General features: G+C 38.7%; 1 protein-coding gene across 3 annotated transcripts in view; it reads right to left on the reverse strand.

Moving 5' to 3' along the window:
- Positions 1-18,222, reverse strand: part of LOC132984276 (RNA-binding motif, single-stranded-interacting protein 3-like) — a 125,897-nt gene that overhangs the window by 17,583 nt on the left and 90,092 nt on the right. For all 3 annotated transcript variants that reach the window (XM_061051046.1, XM_061051045.1, XM_061051044.1), the window contains exons 7-9: positions 8,903-9,009; positions 4,668-4,711; positions 30-126 (exon numbers count right to left, since the gene is read on the reverse strand). In XM_061051046.1, the coding sequence (XP_060907029.1) occupies positions 30-126; positions 4,668-4,711; positions 8,903-9,009 (248 nt within the window). The remainder of the gene's footprint in view (positions 1-29; positions 127-4,667; positions 4,712-8,902; positions 9,010-18,222) is intronic.

The raw sequence follows: 18,222 nt of genomic DNA on the forward strand, positions 1-18,222 counted from the left end.
CTAAAATTTTTAAAATAGAGTCCACCCACCTGATACGTCGAGACAGGAGAGGCAGCGATGAAGGGTGTGATTGACGTCTGTGCAATCATCCGATTAGTGGAGATGCTGTACGGCGAAGAGTAGAACCTGAGACAACAAACAGGAAGATGTTTCATTTGAAATCATGTGCATCACCAAGCTTACAAGTTGTCTTAAACTCAACCAAAAGCATGTTAAAGACATTTAGCTAGCAATATGTAGCCACATGCAAAGGTGAAAACGAGCCTTTTGTTCCTCTTTGTTTCCAACCACCCAGTGCACATCAAGACCCAGCTGACAAAACGGATCAGACATCATCAAGGCTGTCATGGAAACAATAAATATTGCATCTCCACTCAGCACCACACCATCAAATACGTCTCTAAATAAGACCTGACACTGCACCGGAGTGCTCATCATGTTACAAAGCAGTCGGCTCCACCACTGTGCATAATAATGAATTATCACCTTATTGTGTGAGTGGGTGAAATGTTTCAGTATTACCCTTCATGTTCCCACCTACGTATATTTCACCTTATAGAGAAACCTGCATCTGTAACATCTGCATTATATACTGTTTACTTCTCCTCCTATACCTTTGCTTAGCCTTCTGATTTCTCTCGCTCTCTTTTTTTTTTTTTTCATTCTCACGCCCTCAACCCTGCAAAGGTAGAATGCTTTGGCTCACAGTGCTTTATTTATCATCGTGTACCTAGAGAGGACATGTTTCATCCGCTAGGCCGTGTTGCACTGCCCGATCGATCCCAAAGTGTCTGTTGACTGAATAATGGAGGGAGGGAGGGAGGGGAGAACGAGGCAGAGACACAGAGAAGACCTTCCCGTCCAATGTCTAACACAGCCACCACTGTATGAAATGCTAAGAGACTTCAGTGGGAGATTAAGTACCCAGAGCCTTTTTGAAATATGGCTGGAAATAGCAAAAAATGAACTTACGATATAAATGCTGAAAATCTCATTCAATATTCTGAGTGATAAAATCTGCATAACAATTTCAAACAGCTCATTTTGATGAAGACTGTTTGAATGTGGCCGATCAAATTATGATTGACATCTCCTTAGTTTTGTAGACAGCAATGAGGCATGTGACAATCAGTCTAATACTTAAAAAAAAAAATTTAAATCCTAAATTTTCAATATAAGAGCCTGATCTTACCAACCAAGCCTAGTTCAAAATCCTCATCAGGTAAGTCTACAATAACTTCAATAAAAATTATTAGGTTTTAAATTGCAAATCATGTCTAATACTGTACTCGGTCAATGCTTTCTCTTATATACATACACTCTGATTTGTGTTGTTAGAAGGATGTTGTCAATGGTCTGAAGTATTTTCAAATATTTGAAGAAAGGTTGGTTTATTTACCAAATAACCCATTTTTAGCATTTACTGTCTTATGCAGAGTATACAGTATCTTCTCTATTCAGACATCTGATATGACAGTCAGGATCAGTAAACGCTCCAGAAATCAAGAAAAAGTGGCTGGATTGGTGCAACTCTGATATGACACAATCACACATCTCATTTCAGAGTGAAATGGGTTGCAGAGGTGCTCTTTTGTTCTGTTCTTGCACTTTCTGTTTCACATTAGATATGTTTGGTCAGCGAGAGTGAGAGCTGTGAGTTACAAAGCCTCAGATATTTTTGCACTGCTGAAATCCTGGCCTTGTGAATGCAGTTGGTTTCTAACTACATGTGGTAAGCTCCAGAGCGTGATTGTGATCACACAGATTTTTATTCTCTCTGAGTTGGAGTCTAAGTATATAGCGGTACATAGAGAGCAAAGCTACAAGGGTTACTCTCTATTTTCCAAGAATAAAACATGGTCCACTTCCTAACACACTAGAAAAGAAATCTTGTGAATTATTAGCACAATATGTTTCCTCTTGTTAGGTACAGCTATGGTTCATCGGAAGGTTGATTGTGTGCTCTGTCTTACATTTGTTGACATAGGCTCAAATTACTGAGATTTTGAAGGGGCATGATTTTTCATCAACTTTCCTTTTGGGATTTTCAACTTCAGTTGAATCATCAAACATACAGTACGTATAATCTATTTGCATGTGTGTCTTTTTTTAAACAGACTGATTATAACACAAATCTTGGAACCCATTGACTATCATCTGACCACGATTTTTCCCTCTTTGAGCGATGGCCAACTTTTGTAGGTTCCAGTGTAGCCTGCGGTTAGCTATCAATGACTCACAGCAAACTAATGATTTTCTATGCATTGCTATTGATTACAGTCTGACTGGCAATATAAGAAGTGAGAATAGAATCAGAGTTCAGAGTCCATATCCTAAAGTGGATTGTTAGCTCCACTTGCACACAGGTATCTGTTCATAGAGATTAGTATGAGCTATGTGTCGTCAGATGACCACCGAGCTGGATCTCCTTCTGCCTTTTATGCCCTTCACGTGGAAAACTAGATGATACTACTTCAACAAAAACAGAAATCGAAAAACATCCACCTCTAATAATCGGGTCATTTACAGAATCTGTTGATAGAGATTAGCTGTATACTGATTCCTCTGTACAGTATGTCTACAAAGTCAACCATCAGCAACAACATTGATTGAAGATTGATTGTAGTAGCTTTAAGCAATAGCACTGTAAGTCTGCATTTAATGACGTGTTTCAAATTGGCTCACTTTTTAAAATGAAAAGGTTAAAAAGATAGAAAAGTGAAGGTTGGAGTAAGAACTGGAACATCTTAAAGTGGAGATCAGAGACAAGAAGAAAAAAGCTCTTCTCCTGATTATGTAGCAGTGCGGATCCATCTTTTTGACTGACAATTAATGTATGACTTGTATTAGAGAAACTGTATTACTATCACTGATGAATACAAATGAGCGAGCGCGGCCGTGTTATTCGATATGGTTCTCTGATTGTGTTTATCGTATTTTTCATTAGAGTGACGTGTATCGAGAGAGAGAAAGAGTAGGTAGAGGACGGATCCAAGGTTATTGATGGGGGCTATTAGTCCTGAGCAGCTCGCTGTCAATAGGGACTCCAGCACGGCTATTTAAACAATACACTAAACATGTAATTGGGAACAGAACATTACTTCAAGATTGAATTTAAAAACCTCTCCATGAATCCCCGGTGTGACCTAGCCGCACTGTCAGGAGTTTGCCCTGAAAAAATTAGAGGATGATTTAGTGCCGACCTCAGTGACTTTTTCGGCGGACAAATGTTGGCCGGCATGCTAAAATATATACGTGTTTATGCGTGTGGGAAGATGAAAGGGGAGAAAGTTAAAGAGGGAAAAGGGAGAGGGAAAGAGAGAAACAATACGATGCCAAACAGGCTAGTTGGAGGCGGGGAATTGGGCTAAAAGGGACCCGGAGAAAGTTAATTTTGTGTCTCCCTGATAAAGTAGAGGAGAGGCAGAAAGCCAATGCAGTCTGGCCAGTTGGGACACATGTTTCCAATAACACCAGATTGGCATCGGACCTTAAAAACCAGCCATCCTGAAGCTTGGAGAGACTTGCAAACCTGTAATTGATTCATACCCTTCCCCTCTCCTTGGGCTGACTTTATTTTTGCCTTTGCCCTCCTATTGACCTGCCCAGTCTTTCTTTTTCATCCTGCCCCCCTTTCCTCCTCTCTAATTAGCTGCATTAGCATTTCACAGTCATTTAGTGCCTCGCCGGAAGGAGCTCAAGTGACCTCGGAAGAGAGGTTGGAGAGGGCTTAAGCACCGAGAGTGCACAGATGCGATGTGTTAGCATGCATTTATACATGCAAAAGGACACACACACACACAAGCACACACACACACACACACACAGATTACATGCAAATCGCGAGTATGAACAATAACAAGTAGAAGACAAGAGAGGAAAATGTTGTGTTGCTGGAAGGAAAAGGGAGAATCAAAAATAGCTGAAAGGACAATGTATGATTTAAATAAAGGGAAGTAGAAGGTTTGGTGCACAACAGGGAAACATTAAAGACAATGAGGTAAAGGGAAAGTGTGGACACAAAGAGTAAGTTGTACCGAGTTGACAAAAAGGAGAACAAGAGAGACACGGAGCTGGAGACCCTTGGGATCGCAGCACCAGCAGCATTCCTAGCAGACGGGACCGATCTCCAATTTCCCCCACCCTGAAACAGGCAGACACTCAGCTGTCTGCATTCAGCCTGAGAGCACTGCAGATAGCTGACGAAAGTCTTACAGCGGTGCTGCAACACCGCCCAACTTTCCTGTCTGCAATCAAAACCTACATGTCTGACAGCTTGTATGCATAGGTGCATTAATAAAGGCTCCGTGTGCGCCTCTCAGATCTGAGGAAGAGGGCGAGAGCGCGACAGGGTAAGACAAAGAGAGTCTGTGTGTTTTTGTGTGCGTGAGTGTGGTAGCGACTCGCGTCTCTTGTATCTGTTTGAATTCATGAGCATGTGTGTGGTCTGCTCATTTGCATGCAAGTGCTCTTGTACCTAATACTGCTGATTGAAGCTGATGTGTGTTCATCTCTGCAGGTTGTCTGGTGTGAGAGAGATGAAGGCTCTCAAGCTATACTGTGGGTTTCACTTGACAAATATTTGACAATGAATCTGAATCAAAAGTAGTGTTTGGAGGAATCTAAAGATGTATAGAGTCATTTTAAGAAGACAAATTTAAACCTACCCATTTTGCATCGCAGAGGGATCATACGACAAAGCCATGCCACTCTGGAGAAAGAAAGGAAAGAGAGATATCAAGGTTAAAATTCTTATATTTATTCTTAATATTTCTGATGAACGATGTATGTTTACTCTCTCATTAGGATGTTGATGTTAAACAGATATTTGGTCATTCAATGGACTTTTAATACAGCAGCAAGGCAGAATATTATCTGAACACAAAAGCTTTGGCATCCCTAATATTAACAAATGTGTGCGATGCAAAGACCTTCTAAATAAAAAACAGCTGATGATGCTGTCCTCAATAACACTACAACATTCAGATGAGCCAGTTCAAAGCACTTATTATGTGTAATGAAATGATTTGGCATGGTTAGGTGTGCGCATGTGAAACACTTATACCTCACTTATCAATACTCACTGATATATTAAAATAACAAAGGCAGCAGGGGAAATGGGGTTTAACTAAATAAAATAATTGTAACAATACAATAGATTCAAATAGTTTATTAGACACACTGTATTTTAAATTTGGTTTCATGGGGTGCCAGTAGCTTAGTGGATAGAGCATGTGCCCCGTGTACAGAGGCCATGTTCGAATGCGACCTCTATCCACTGACCTAGCTCTAAAATAAAGGCATGAAAACTCAACATATTAAAAAAAAAATTTTTTGTTGTTTTTTTAGTTCTCTGTTGTCACAAAAAAGTCATTTTGGAAAAGATTTTAGGCAAAAAAGATGATCTCTCATTTTAAAAAACATTGACAGGAGGATGCTTAGGTACAATATAATGCATATAAAAACAAAAATTGCCTTATTGATAATGACTCCATAACAGTCTTCATCAATTGAGATGAAGTATTTGAACTTGTTAGGACTTCCTTTACGGTCATTTCCACTACCACCTCTTCAAAACCAAAGGGGGATTCTCTGTTTCACTTCACTTGTATTTAGCAACACTAACATAAATATAACTAAGATGTTGGTTATTTAAACACAAAGTCACAAAAGAACCTTTTAGTGGGAAACAGGCATACATCCAGACTGTCCAAAAAGATCTCAGGTGGCAGCAAACCTGTTCCCGTTTAGTGTTTGACATAAAACTTCCAGTTCTTTCTGATTAGGGGTCTTTTAAAGCATACAAAGATGGAAAATTGCAACTATCTGGGGAAAAAAAGATAGAGATGGAAACTGCTACATTTTGAAATCAGTGTGTCTGAGCTGCCATAAAACACAGATGGTGCTTGTTGTAACAGCAAACATCAGTACTGTAAGTCACTAAACTTATTTTCTGAATGTAACGTTTTCTAAAACCTTTTACCGTTTTCAAGCCCTCTGGTAATAATGACTAAATATGGTAATTCAATTTGCTGGTCACATCATAACATCAATCTATCATAAGCTAAGACACAGACATTGAAGATAGAGCTTCTCAAGGAACAACAGGCAGACACCACATTGTAATTATCCTTTAGCACTTGGGGAGTTACAAACCTCAGTGACCCAGAATAATGAAATTAAAAAGACTTCCTGTTGCATATCAGTAATAAAGGACACTCACAGCTACAACAGTGTGTCTAAGTTGCAAATGATTCTAAGATCCTCCTCCTTCATGTTATGTAATGTTGTCAAATGTACATCAGATACACTCTGTCTGTGTTTATCGTCTATCAAGTGTTAATGAACGAGACTGTATTTCATGCTCATCCACTTGACTGCCTTTTGGCAATGTTAACAAAGTTTGAGACCTCTAATCTTTATTTTTCATTTCTCTACCCCCCCCCCCCCCCCCCCCCTTCTATCTGCATCCTACAAGTAATTTGTGCTTGCTCAATATTCTACACAAGTTGCTCGTCTCCAAATTGGCACACGAGTTGAAAGTGTGCCCCGGTGTTGAACTCGGCTGAGACGTTTGGTTTTCCCCAAACACGCTTTCTTGCCAAGACCGGGAAAATATTGACTACAGAGGCAATAACAAGGAGTGCCAGACACTGATGACACCAAATAGCACAAACATTTATCATTCCAGAGCATGGGTTCATTTTCAAACCAGTTCTGAAACCAATATCTGATTTCAAGCAGGTAAAATATACAATACATGTACACAGAAATCCTCATTTTCACCTTGAGGTACATTTATATTCACGGCTGGTTCCCTGTCAATGTATTGAGTTGTGTGTTTGAACAGAGCCGGAGGAGATCAGCTCTCTGAAGCAGCTTTATGTTTGCATCTCGTCTTCTACATTTCCTGAGAGTTTTGTCTAAATGTGAAGACTGGACCACATTACTCACTACTCGCTGCCTAATAATGCCAGTGATATGGGAGTGTTTATGTGGAGACGTGTGTGTTTTATATGTTACCACTATTTGCCTATAGGGGCCAAGATAGTCAGGAGGGCCCATTAAAATAATACATTTATTTTAAGTGACACATAACATTTAGTGAAACATCCACACTCACAACAAAGGGAGGTACAACATAAGAAAGAAACATAAAACGGATTAAAATAAATGCAGAACAGCCACAAATAGAGACAAGACAACAAACAGCTGGAAAAGCAATTCAAGAAACACAAAGTGACAACATAAAAAAAAAAAACTGGACACGAAACAACACACAAAATGCCCCTAAAGACACAAATAACAACAAAGAAACAAAAATAATGACTGAGGACAAAGAGACACAATGCCACCCCAAAGGGACTGGGTCTGGATTTATTAAGGTCTTAGGGGTTTGGGGAGATCAGGGTCCAGTGTGAAGACTAAAGATGAGTCCAAATGAATCCCATCTAGAGCCAGATGTCTATGTTAGTCTGCCAGGATTCAGAGACCTGGCTTCGCTAAATGTATGAACTTCAAAGAGATGTCCTCTGCAAGTCCAGATCGGGCTTGTCTGGACTTGTACCACCAACAAATGTGTGAGTAATCCCAATAAAATGTGTCCCTAACTTTAAATCCAGCTGATGATTCATAAATGTTGACAAGAGGGCTCCAGACTCACTCCTGTGGCCTCTCTTGTTGACCATGTGTTGCATCAGTCTTTGTGCTCACAAATAAAGCCTAAACCTACAATCCCCTCCAGCTCCACACAGACACACACACACACACACACACAGGTCACACACACACTGTGGCATCCTGTTTGTGTTGTGGCGGCCCCTTGTTTCAGCCTGTTCCATTTCACTTCACTTCACCACCCTTGCTCTTTCCTAACCTCTGTGGTGTGTTGTGAATGTTGGGAAACGGTTCAAACTGCACTCAGTGTCTGGGTGGCGACATTATTATTCACTTTCCCTTGTTCGGTAAATTAAAACTTTGGTATCGACACCAGCAACTTCTGAACTCTCTGCATTGTGCAACAGTCACTCTGCCTTCACTCTGTTACATGAGGTTTCATTTTTAGTCTGAAGATGACAGACTGGAGGTGGGAGGTTCAACAAAAGGAAAAAAAAACAATTTGGCATTTGGGGTCTAGCTGAAACCTTGAATTTCAAATTCATCATCCTTTGTATATGCCAGCTTTCATACTGTCAGCAGCTTCTCTAATCCGTCCTCAAGTATATTATTGGAAATGAAAGCTGATAATGAAGCCGCAGGGGGGCCTGTCAAGCCATTGAAAGTTGGTTCGATTTGAAAAAGAAACTGATGTCAAAGAAAACATCAGCCAGATATTCACAGTTTATGGAAATGATGTCTTTTTAGACCTATTATCAGGTTTTTATTGTGTGAAGGAGATGTAGACACTGGGCTTCAAACGCTCCAGAAAATCCACCGCATGCAACTGTATTTCATCCTCACTTTTCTAACTGTTTTGACTGGATTCCTGTTGCGCTTTTGCTAGAAATCTGAGCCGGAAATGGTTGAAAGGAGGGTTTGTAGAAACACAGTTCTCAGAGCAGTGACTAAGTTTGAATAACACAGCTTTTTGTTTTGTTAACCTTACAAATCCTTGTTAAAAAACCATCGAAGACGGCACTGTGTACTTATTCTCACTGTGAGAAATGAAGTGTTCATGTAGATTAAGGAAATGTCGGCTGATGCAAAGTATTGCCTGAGGAAACATTCAAAGTTGCTTTTTTTTGTAGTGGCAGAGGGTGAAGGGAGAATGTTTTAGAAAAATGGTTGAAAGACATTTTTCTGCCTTTTCCAAGAAAAAGCTCCTGCAGCTGCTTAAGGGGATCTTTTATGAAGGGTAGCGGAAAGCTTTTATTGATGATTAAATAAACCTTGCAAGCCTCACCTCTCCCTCCCGTGTCCATGGTCGACCATTCTGGGGATACTTGACCTGGGTCTGCCTCTTCTTCTGGCCTCCGTCAGCAAACTTGCACAGCAACGGCTCTGCAGGGGCTGCAGAGAGAGAGAGGAGACAAGGACAAACATAGAGGCACATTAATCATCTTAAAAGCAGAAAAAGTGAAATTTCATGCATTTGATTATGTTAGAATTACATTTCAAAGACTGGATCTAAAGACGTGTGTAAGCTGACATAAATGAAGTGGACCTGAAAAGAACACTTCAGCTCTTCCATTTATCTACTGATCCAAACGTCCTAACAACAGCAGTTATCACACCATCTCAACAACTCTACAACCACAACTCAACAACAGCAGCTCTGCCGTGGAAAACAAAGCCACAGGCTAATCATCAAAGCACGGTGAGCATGGTTCAAACGACAAACTAAAACAGGCGTACTTAACACGCCAAATAACTTCACACAGCCGACCCTGGGCGATAGTCTGCGATTGTGATCGCTCAAAAGACAACATGGTCCCTTCCTGGATCAGAGTAAGAAGAAAGCCTTGATTACAAATAGGATTAGCTCAGTGTGACCTCCCACACAAAAGTTCACCAAACTCTAGCTTGAATCTGATAGGCTACAGACTCAAACATCCGATACTTCTGAAAAAAAAAAAGCAGGAAGTGACTGGGTTGGAGAAGAATAATCTGTAAGACTTTTCTCAGACTTTTTCTTAGTAATTTTATTCTGAAAAGCATTCCTGGAATTTCTTAGAGAGCGCGTGCAATGGTTACTATTTCTTGGAAATATTTCTGCAACAGCATGACTCAACAAACACCACAAAGAGTGTTGGGCCTATCCTGACATGAACCTGGACACCCAGCAAAGACATTTAATGGGTGAAGAAGTCAGAAATTCAAGTCAAATGATTCACTTTCATGTGATCTCTGATGCTTTTAGTACATTTTCTCTGATTTACAGTTGTTGATTGATGGTAGCATGAAGAAATTTGCATCCATGTTGACTCAAATACAGCCTTTTATTCTGCATACTCGTAGAGCACAAGCAGAGAATAGTCTGTACGTCTAAAAATTAAATATGACCCAAAAGAAAAATATATATATTAACTCTTCCTTGATTACAGTTTCACTTCTTAGGATGTACTTCACAATTAATACATGTTCATACATAATAGTGTAGATGTGTATAAAATAGTGTTCAGTGTAATTCATCTTTATAGCTAGAACATTAAATTAATTTGTCGATTTTACTGAATTGTCCGGAATTTTGAAAATACTAATTTGTTGTTTCCTCTTCAAATGGTCAATAAAACTCACAATAGCTCCCTATCCTTGGTACTTTTCTTTTATTACACAACAAATACCACATCCTCTTAAAAAGAGATGCAGATCATCCTACTAATAAAAATGAACAAAGCCTCTGAATGTCATTAGGATTCCTCACATCTTAAGCACTAGATTGTAATTTTTCAGCACTGTACCTCTCTGTTCATTTCTGATTCAATTTTATGAAGACGCCTCTTAAGTCTGAAGTTGTTTAAGCAACCCACTTGTACACATTGGTTTCCACTTGTAACTTTGATATGTCCACCAAGGCATGTTTGAGTCATTGACTGCATCTTGGAAGAGACTTTCAGGCGGTGTTCTTTTTTTATTGGCAATGATTTCAAACTGCAGAGAAAAGTCAAATCATCACTGATTCTCACTTGAAAAAAAAGGTCTAAAAAGAAATAAAATACTGTGAAGAAGCAGAGGCGGTATTATCATTCTGGTACTAATTCAGACATTATGAAGAGAAAAATAAATAACACAATTACCCCGCCTACTACAAAAGAAATGATTCTTCATCTCTGTAAACCGGAGAAATTAGTTATCATCCCTCAGTGGAGGCAAATGTTTAGGGCTCAGGGTTGAGATGAGAGTTGTTTGTAAGGCCTCAGGCCGAGCTGAGTACTCTGAAGGTAAGTCTGAAGAGAAAACACAGGGCCGTGTGATTAGAATTTGAGCGGTACTTTTTCATTACACGGTTTTAACTTGATTTCTAACTGAATAACAGGACACACAGCTGGGCCTCTGTTATCATCCCTCGCTTTTGATTTCCATCTCTTCCCCCCTCTCTCTCTCTCTCTCTCTCCCAGCCTGCTCTATGCATTCATCTGATGAACAGTCATCCATGTGGGTGTGTGTATGTGTGTCTGTGACACTATGGCACATCGCACAGCTCTTGCTTAGCGCAGAAACAAACTGGTTAGGAGTTTTGAGTTGGTTATAAAACAGATTTAAAAGAATACTAATGGCTCTGTCTGTCCTACGAAAGCTGCAGTCATATATTGCTTTTAACACTGCCACAGGGTCAGATGCAACAATTTGCAGCACACAGTCCAGAAGTGACTTTATTTTTCATTTTCAGCAGGAAACAGGCAAAGTGAGTAATACGCCAGACATTGTAAAGACAACAGTATGCCTCTTTATAGTCAGAAAACAGTACTTACACATGTGAAGGACGGGATAATGGAAACGACATAACAACACTGTCCTTAGTGGTCACTAAAATCAACACGTACAGGAATTTCCCTCATGATAGCTTTAAATAGAATTGCAATATAGAGTTTAATAAAGTAGATAGCATTATCAAGTCATTCACTGTGGCAATGCAAACTGTGCTTTGCATGAAAGCCTATCCACACTCTACAGTTCTAGAAATGTTGAGTCACAGGAACAACAGTCAATCACCTAAAGTCCCTTTTTAATGCATTTCTTCTCATGTTTGTGCTGCATTAAATGAAGCGCGGCGATAAGCAAAATAGGTCCATTAGCCCATTAAAACATTCTAAAGTACTTGCACTCAAGCAAAAAAGCAACATAAAAGCAACAACAGTGTGTTGTTTGCATGGATGTAATAAAGGGATATAAAGGATTAAAGCAAACAGTGTAAAGGAGGCTCCTTGCACCAAAGATGCCACAATCTGAGCATAAAACACGTCTCGTAAATTATTGTTTTTGCTTCACCCCGTCCAAAATACACCTTCAATAGATATTTTCTCAAGGGCAGGGACTTTTTAACACTCCAAACTGAGGTAAGAAGAACTACCTTCTCTGGTTGTTCTGTTTGAAATGTAAGGTGTCTGAGTTTGAACCACAGGACACAGCTCCTGTTGTGGATATTAGTGTTCATTTATGAGGCTCTGAAAAACTTTTGAGCAGCCGGCAAAATGTGAATGTAAAAGCTCTCATGAGTCTTGCTCGGTTGGAATCGATACATGATAATAATGGAGAGAGAGATCAAAAGGAGAACTGTCATTTTGCTCTGGAGTACTTTAATTTTTAATTTAGATCAGGGTTAAGTTCAGAATATTTTTAAAGATTTACATTTGAGGATGATGCAGGGTGGATTTAACTGTCAGGTTGCGAGGAAAATGAAATATCAAAGTGCAGGCTAGAGTTAAAGGCTCAATGATATGGGTTTTTGTATGATAAACAAAAGTTACTTCATGAGTATGAAAGAAGATGTGACATGACGACACACAGTTTCACAGACTTCGAGGCAGCATCTGTGTTCTGTTGCTGTTTTGTTTTCTTGCTGTGACACACTGAGAACGCCAGATTGTCGGCAGCTGCCAACTTGTCAAGTTTATAGTCAAGATTTTTTTTTTTTTGTCTGCAGAAAAAGAGAAAGACTCCCGCTGATCTAAAACAACTGTTTGTCCTCTGCGTTATAAAGGATACATCTGTTTGTGGAATTCAATCTTCCATCTCTGTCTCTTTTTATACACCAAGAATTATCCCATCAACAGCTAAAATATTGTTTCTTTTACTAAGTGAAGATGTTTCTGGTCCCATGAGAGCTAGATTAAAGTAAAGGATGTCTCTCCCTTGATTTGATGGGCGCCTGCTAAAGAATGTTAGACCAGATAGACCTGAGGTAAAAATGACTTACAGCAACAACATGGTTGTCGCAATTGCATTATTCTATTTTGAATATGCTACTAAAATATATAAAAAATCACATCAGTAACATACACAGCAGTGTTTATGTAAGCTACTTTTTTTAATCTATCAGAGCTGGTGAAATGTCTCCAGTCAATAAACACACACAGAGTGCTATAAAGCCAGTGTTTACCTACCTGTTGTTGCTTGCATTTTCAAGCTCACATCACTGAGATGCTAAAGCCAAACAACACTAGCAGGACCTTGAGGTCTTCTGATCAGGGTCTGCTGCTTAGTTTCTTGAAAATTACTTCAAACAAAAGGAGAACTGTCTTCCTCTGTATCTGAGAGCTGTGAGCTCTGTGGACATTTATAAAAAGAAGTTACAGACCCATCTGTTTAGACTTGCCTTTATTTGATCAGTCCATGTCTGATTATATGTAACTGTCTGTTTTTTATGTCTCTGCTTTTTCTAATATTTTAATGTGAAGCACTTTGTGGTGTCTGTCACACACAGACAGCCGAGTGGGAAATAAAGCCAGCCCATAAATGTCGAATGTTGTGTCTTTTTTTTACGACGATACACTGATTTTCTTTTAAATTACTGCCTGATGTTGAATATCTGGAGTTTAATCATATAATATTTTAATCTGACATGCATGATTATACTGTCATGATATAATACAATAACTCCAAAATAGCACAAAGTACACAGACGTTCATGTGTTTGAGCGTATGACAGCAAACCTATTGAAATATAACAATATAGAGTTACAGGACTTTCACCTCCAGTCAGAGTGGATATCTTTTATTCCGGGCATAATTAGTTAATTTTACAAAATGAGTCACACAAACCGTATACTCAATCAGGCTCAAATTGTGGAAGGACTGCCACTTGCGATGGATCACTAAGTATTGGCTAATGTGCACGAGGTTGAAAGGAAACAAACATCAGCAAACCAATGAAGGCTTTTGGTCTAGTGAGACATTTCATTAAAACAATTAAAATGTTCAACAAAAGCCATTAGCTTTGATATTCATCGAAAACGTGTCTGCATTCTACCGCTACAGACAAATTGGAGGGTGAGGCAATGTTGTGAAAAATGACTCCTGTGCAGAGTTATAAAGCACAATAGCAGTATCATAATAGCCCAGAAAATATCTACAAGCTTTCATTGTCATCGTTTGCGGTAATAACAACAAAGAAGAGTGATTTTGCTGTTGCGTTAGCTTCAACTAATGCCTGTGGTGGCAGAGGTGGGATATCATGTATTCCTCCATGGATGAAAAAAAGGATGCAAGTCAATTTATTTATTCACAAGCACACTGACAAGTCATAAATACAGATGATGATAAACAATAATAAATGTTATTTATTCCTGAGGGGGAAACTTTGTCACTCCACAATCAGGAGGCAACAACAAGCACAAAGCATGCAGAGACGAGATTACCTGCAGAAAGAAAGCCGCTCTGACTGCTGCATCAAATGAATTATTCAGCCTGCTTTCACAGCTACATCACTACAATCTGTTACATTTCACAAGAGGCCTTTAAAAGGAAGAGGACATTTTTAATTGTCAGTTTGACCCCTGCTGCTCTCACTCTTGCAGCTCTGTAACACGAAGTGATGAATTCATGATGAATTTTGGTACAGCTGTGTCTGCCCCCAGTAAACGGGTCACATTTGGACACGTCAAGTTAATTAACACAGTCTGAACCAAATGTTTGGACGTCTAAAGAGTTCCCAAATGTTCATTTTCTGTAAACAGGACATGGATGAAGTTGGAGTTGAGGAAATTAAATTCAATCTAAGTTGGAGGAGTAAAAAATGATCGTGCAAGTCCCACATAAATCCATCTTTGTGACCCCAGTCACCTCAATATTCACCTTGTTTTTCCCAGTCTGTTGTTATTATCAGTGTCCTAACAGGTTGGTAGAAGGGCTCAAACTTTGTCCAAATCCCAACATCATTTCTAAGCCGCAGACAAAACTAATGCACAGTGTCGACAACTCTATTGTCTTATAGTAAGTGAAACAAATAAGAATCCAGCTGTCTGTATTTGGTAGACTTTAGTATAACAGAAGAGTCATTGTAAATACTTACACTGAAGGAGCAATATGTATCCCTGACACATAGCGTTTAAAATATGTACTACAGCCCAAATGTATTTTCCTAGGTCAGGAAGCTGACATTTGTTGTCTTTTAATTAATTTACCAAATCAGATCTGACATCATAATTAGTTGCACGCCTGTAACCAATTCTTATTTAGCATGCCCGGCCCATTTTAACAAACTGTTTATGATGGTCTAGTACCAAAACATTGCCAATCAATGTATGTTTACAAGTTGGACAGTGTGGATCAGAAGTTTACCAGTAAATTGTGAAATATCAGAATGAATCCACCCCCCACCTACACACACACACACACACACACACACACACACACATTCGCTATGCTATTGGTGCCACTGCACACATGTTCTTTTCCTGTATTCAGTGTTATTAAGAAACACAAGTCTTTTCTAAGAGCTGGAAACTTGACAAGAGCAACTTCTAAAGTGAATGGACTCAATATGTTCGTGGACAAAAGTTATGTTTGTTTACAAGCGTGAGAACTGTTTACAACTAGATTTATGTGTACTCATTAACCGAGGCTTTCAGCAGTTGATTTACCAGTTTTCATTTATCCATCAAAGTGTCACTGCTTTGTAGATCACATGCTGAATAGGTTTTGTTTTTGTGACATCCTTTCGCTGCAGAGACAGGTGATGTAAATAGGAAATAAAATACGTAAAGCCTGCAAGAGATGTTAGAAGGATGACAGAGAGCCTGGTTGTTTGTCGCTTTCTCTCTCTGTATTTGTGAACGCTACAAGGTAAAAGAAAGAAGTCTTAACTGAGCCACAAAGCAGTTTTCAGTCTGTATGGTTCTGTGTTAAAATGACAGGATGTGCTCAAAGGTGGCAGGGTGGGTGGATTATGTTGTGAAGAGTGGATCACATACTGTTACCACTCATTGAAGCAGTGGGGTATTACAAACTAAGGTAGAGCAACATAGAAAGTGTTAAAACTCCAGCAGAGCAAACAAACATATCCAGCTCTTCTCTGGTGTGAGGAACACAGGAGAAGAAAAACAGGAAAATAAAAACATGGGGGAGAACCTCATGCACAGGTTACAATAGACACATTGGTTAAGTGCAGGAAACACAGTAAACACTATTGATCTTAGCTTTGCTGCCTCTAAAAGATAAAGCAATCTGTAGGCAAGTTAAACATTTAGCTTATAATGGCACAAAGGTTTCAGATTTCACTAAGGGAAAAAAGGGGGAGATATATAATATTTGTGGGACCCCAATCCTTCAACTGGGAAAAATTCTCATTTAGAATAAAATCTAATCCATTTGCAAGCAACATGGGAAATCATTCAGTTGGAAAATGGGATCCAATTCCCAAATGTGTCAGAGTGAGGATTCCCCGAGCTGGGCTGAATAGGAAGCCATTTTTTTTTCTCCCCTGTTCAAGCGTCAAAGAGCTAAAAGCCCTGCAGAGCGATACACACTCTAGAGGGTTAAATGTTCAAGCATCACATATAAGAGGAAGAAAAGGAATTGCCACTGAAATAAGAGGGATTATATTATAAAAAGGTTTATTCATATTGCTGTTAGTGGTTTTACATCATTAAAAATGCAACAGATGTCTGCTGAAATAAACAAAAGTGCAAGCAGCGAAAGAGAGAGATGAGTTAACATTATATTTCCACTTATTTATATATTTATATAAATATATATATATATTTGATTTATTTATTTATTGACATATCTGTTAGAATTGAATTGATGTTAATATAGAACTAAGTGTCTTTGCTACTTTCAGGATGTGACAGCAATCATGGGATTTGATTATTGCTTTTAAAGTATCACATTTTAACGCTCGTCGTTCTTTTAAGTGCAAAAATAATTAGCTCCAAATATCACATGTAAGCTGACACCAAGTCTGACAGAGCAGCTCTGCCTCATAATTAACCCATATTTTTCTCAGAGAAGCCTCTTTCAATGTTTTCCTCCATTATCAGAAAAATCTAATAAAATTAATTTTCCATTTATGAAAGTACAGTATAGAACCACTTCCAGTATCGAACCACTTCCTGGATGAATGTAGCATAAATGCCTCATGATTGTACCAGATATTGAAGACTACACACATTTTTAAAAGCATCCTGATTAGTATTGAAACCAGTGACTGATTATGGGAACTGGCCTGAGATCTGGAGTCTTTTCAATCTTTTCCTTTGTGTGTTTGTCTCAACCTAAGGGGAAGGCAGGACAAAGAAATATCAAACCTGCAACATCCGATAGTGGGACAGAGAAAAAAATAAGAATTGGAGAAAAACTGAAAAAGAGGAATGGAAAAAGATAAGATGTTGGAAGGATAACTGGAAGGAGACAAATAAATTAAAAAAAGGAGAAAAAAGACAAAAAGTTGATCTACAAAGGGAGAGAATGAGTAAAATAGAGTAAGGTAAATTTACATTTTACTGGAAGCCTGCCTCTTGTTACTGATTGTTTACTTATTTATAAAGAAGAACAGGTCATATGAACTTGTGTCGGGTTAAAGTGCAAAACCTTTGTATGGCTGCTTGAGTACCAATGAAAATATGAGCAGCAACTTATCTGTCACTATCTGGGGATTTGAACATAAAATAAAAATAAAAGGAAAGGAGAAATGATAAGAAATGTGTGTGTACTTATATGTATTATTGCAGTTATCATGAACAGAATCAACTCTCGGATCACATGAAGACTTTGCTGAAGTCCAAAATCCATGAAGACACGACAATTCCTAGAAGGATTTAAACGTCACTTTAAACGCTTTTATGGGTGATGACTTTAATAATGCCTAATTTTAGGGGGTGCTAGAGCACCCTCAGCACCCCTAATCCCACATTCCTGCTGGTGCTTACACCCCCATTCACAGTAGGGGTGCAGGAAATAATCAAACATAAAGCACAGGGAAACCTAATAACATGGAATAGTGAATTCACAGACTGTCATTTAGCTGATTTACTTCACATTGAATGTCTAATTTGGAATTCTATTCACCTAAAGTTATAACACACACAAATACATTTATTCATAATACATTTAATTATTATGAAAAAAAAGAATACAGCTGGATAAATTAAGTGACTGTTTTAATATTTAATTATTTTTAAATATTATACAATACTAACAAAAGGGGTATACTGTCTTGGGTTGACTAAACTACAGCACGTTCTGTATAAATTAAAGGATGGGGCAGAGACATATAAGTCTATGTCAGATCTAGATTCTCTATCTCTATGACCTGAGGAGTCAGGAAGCTGTGGATCAATGGAC

This window comes from Labrus mixtus, chromosome 11, assembly GCF_963584025.1.
Source record: "Labrus mixtus chromosome 11, fLabMix1.1, whole genome shotgun sequence".
NCBI lineage: Eukaryota > Metazoa > Chordata > Actinopteri > Labriformes > Labridae > Labrus > Labrus mixtus.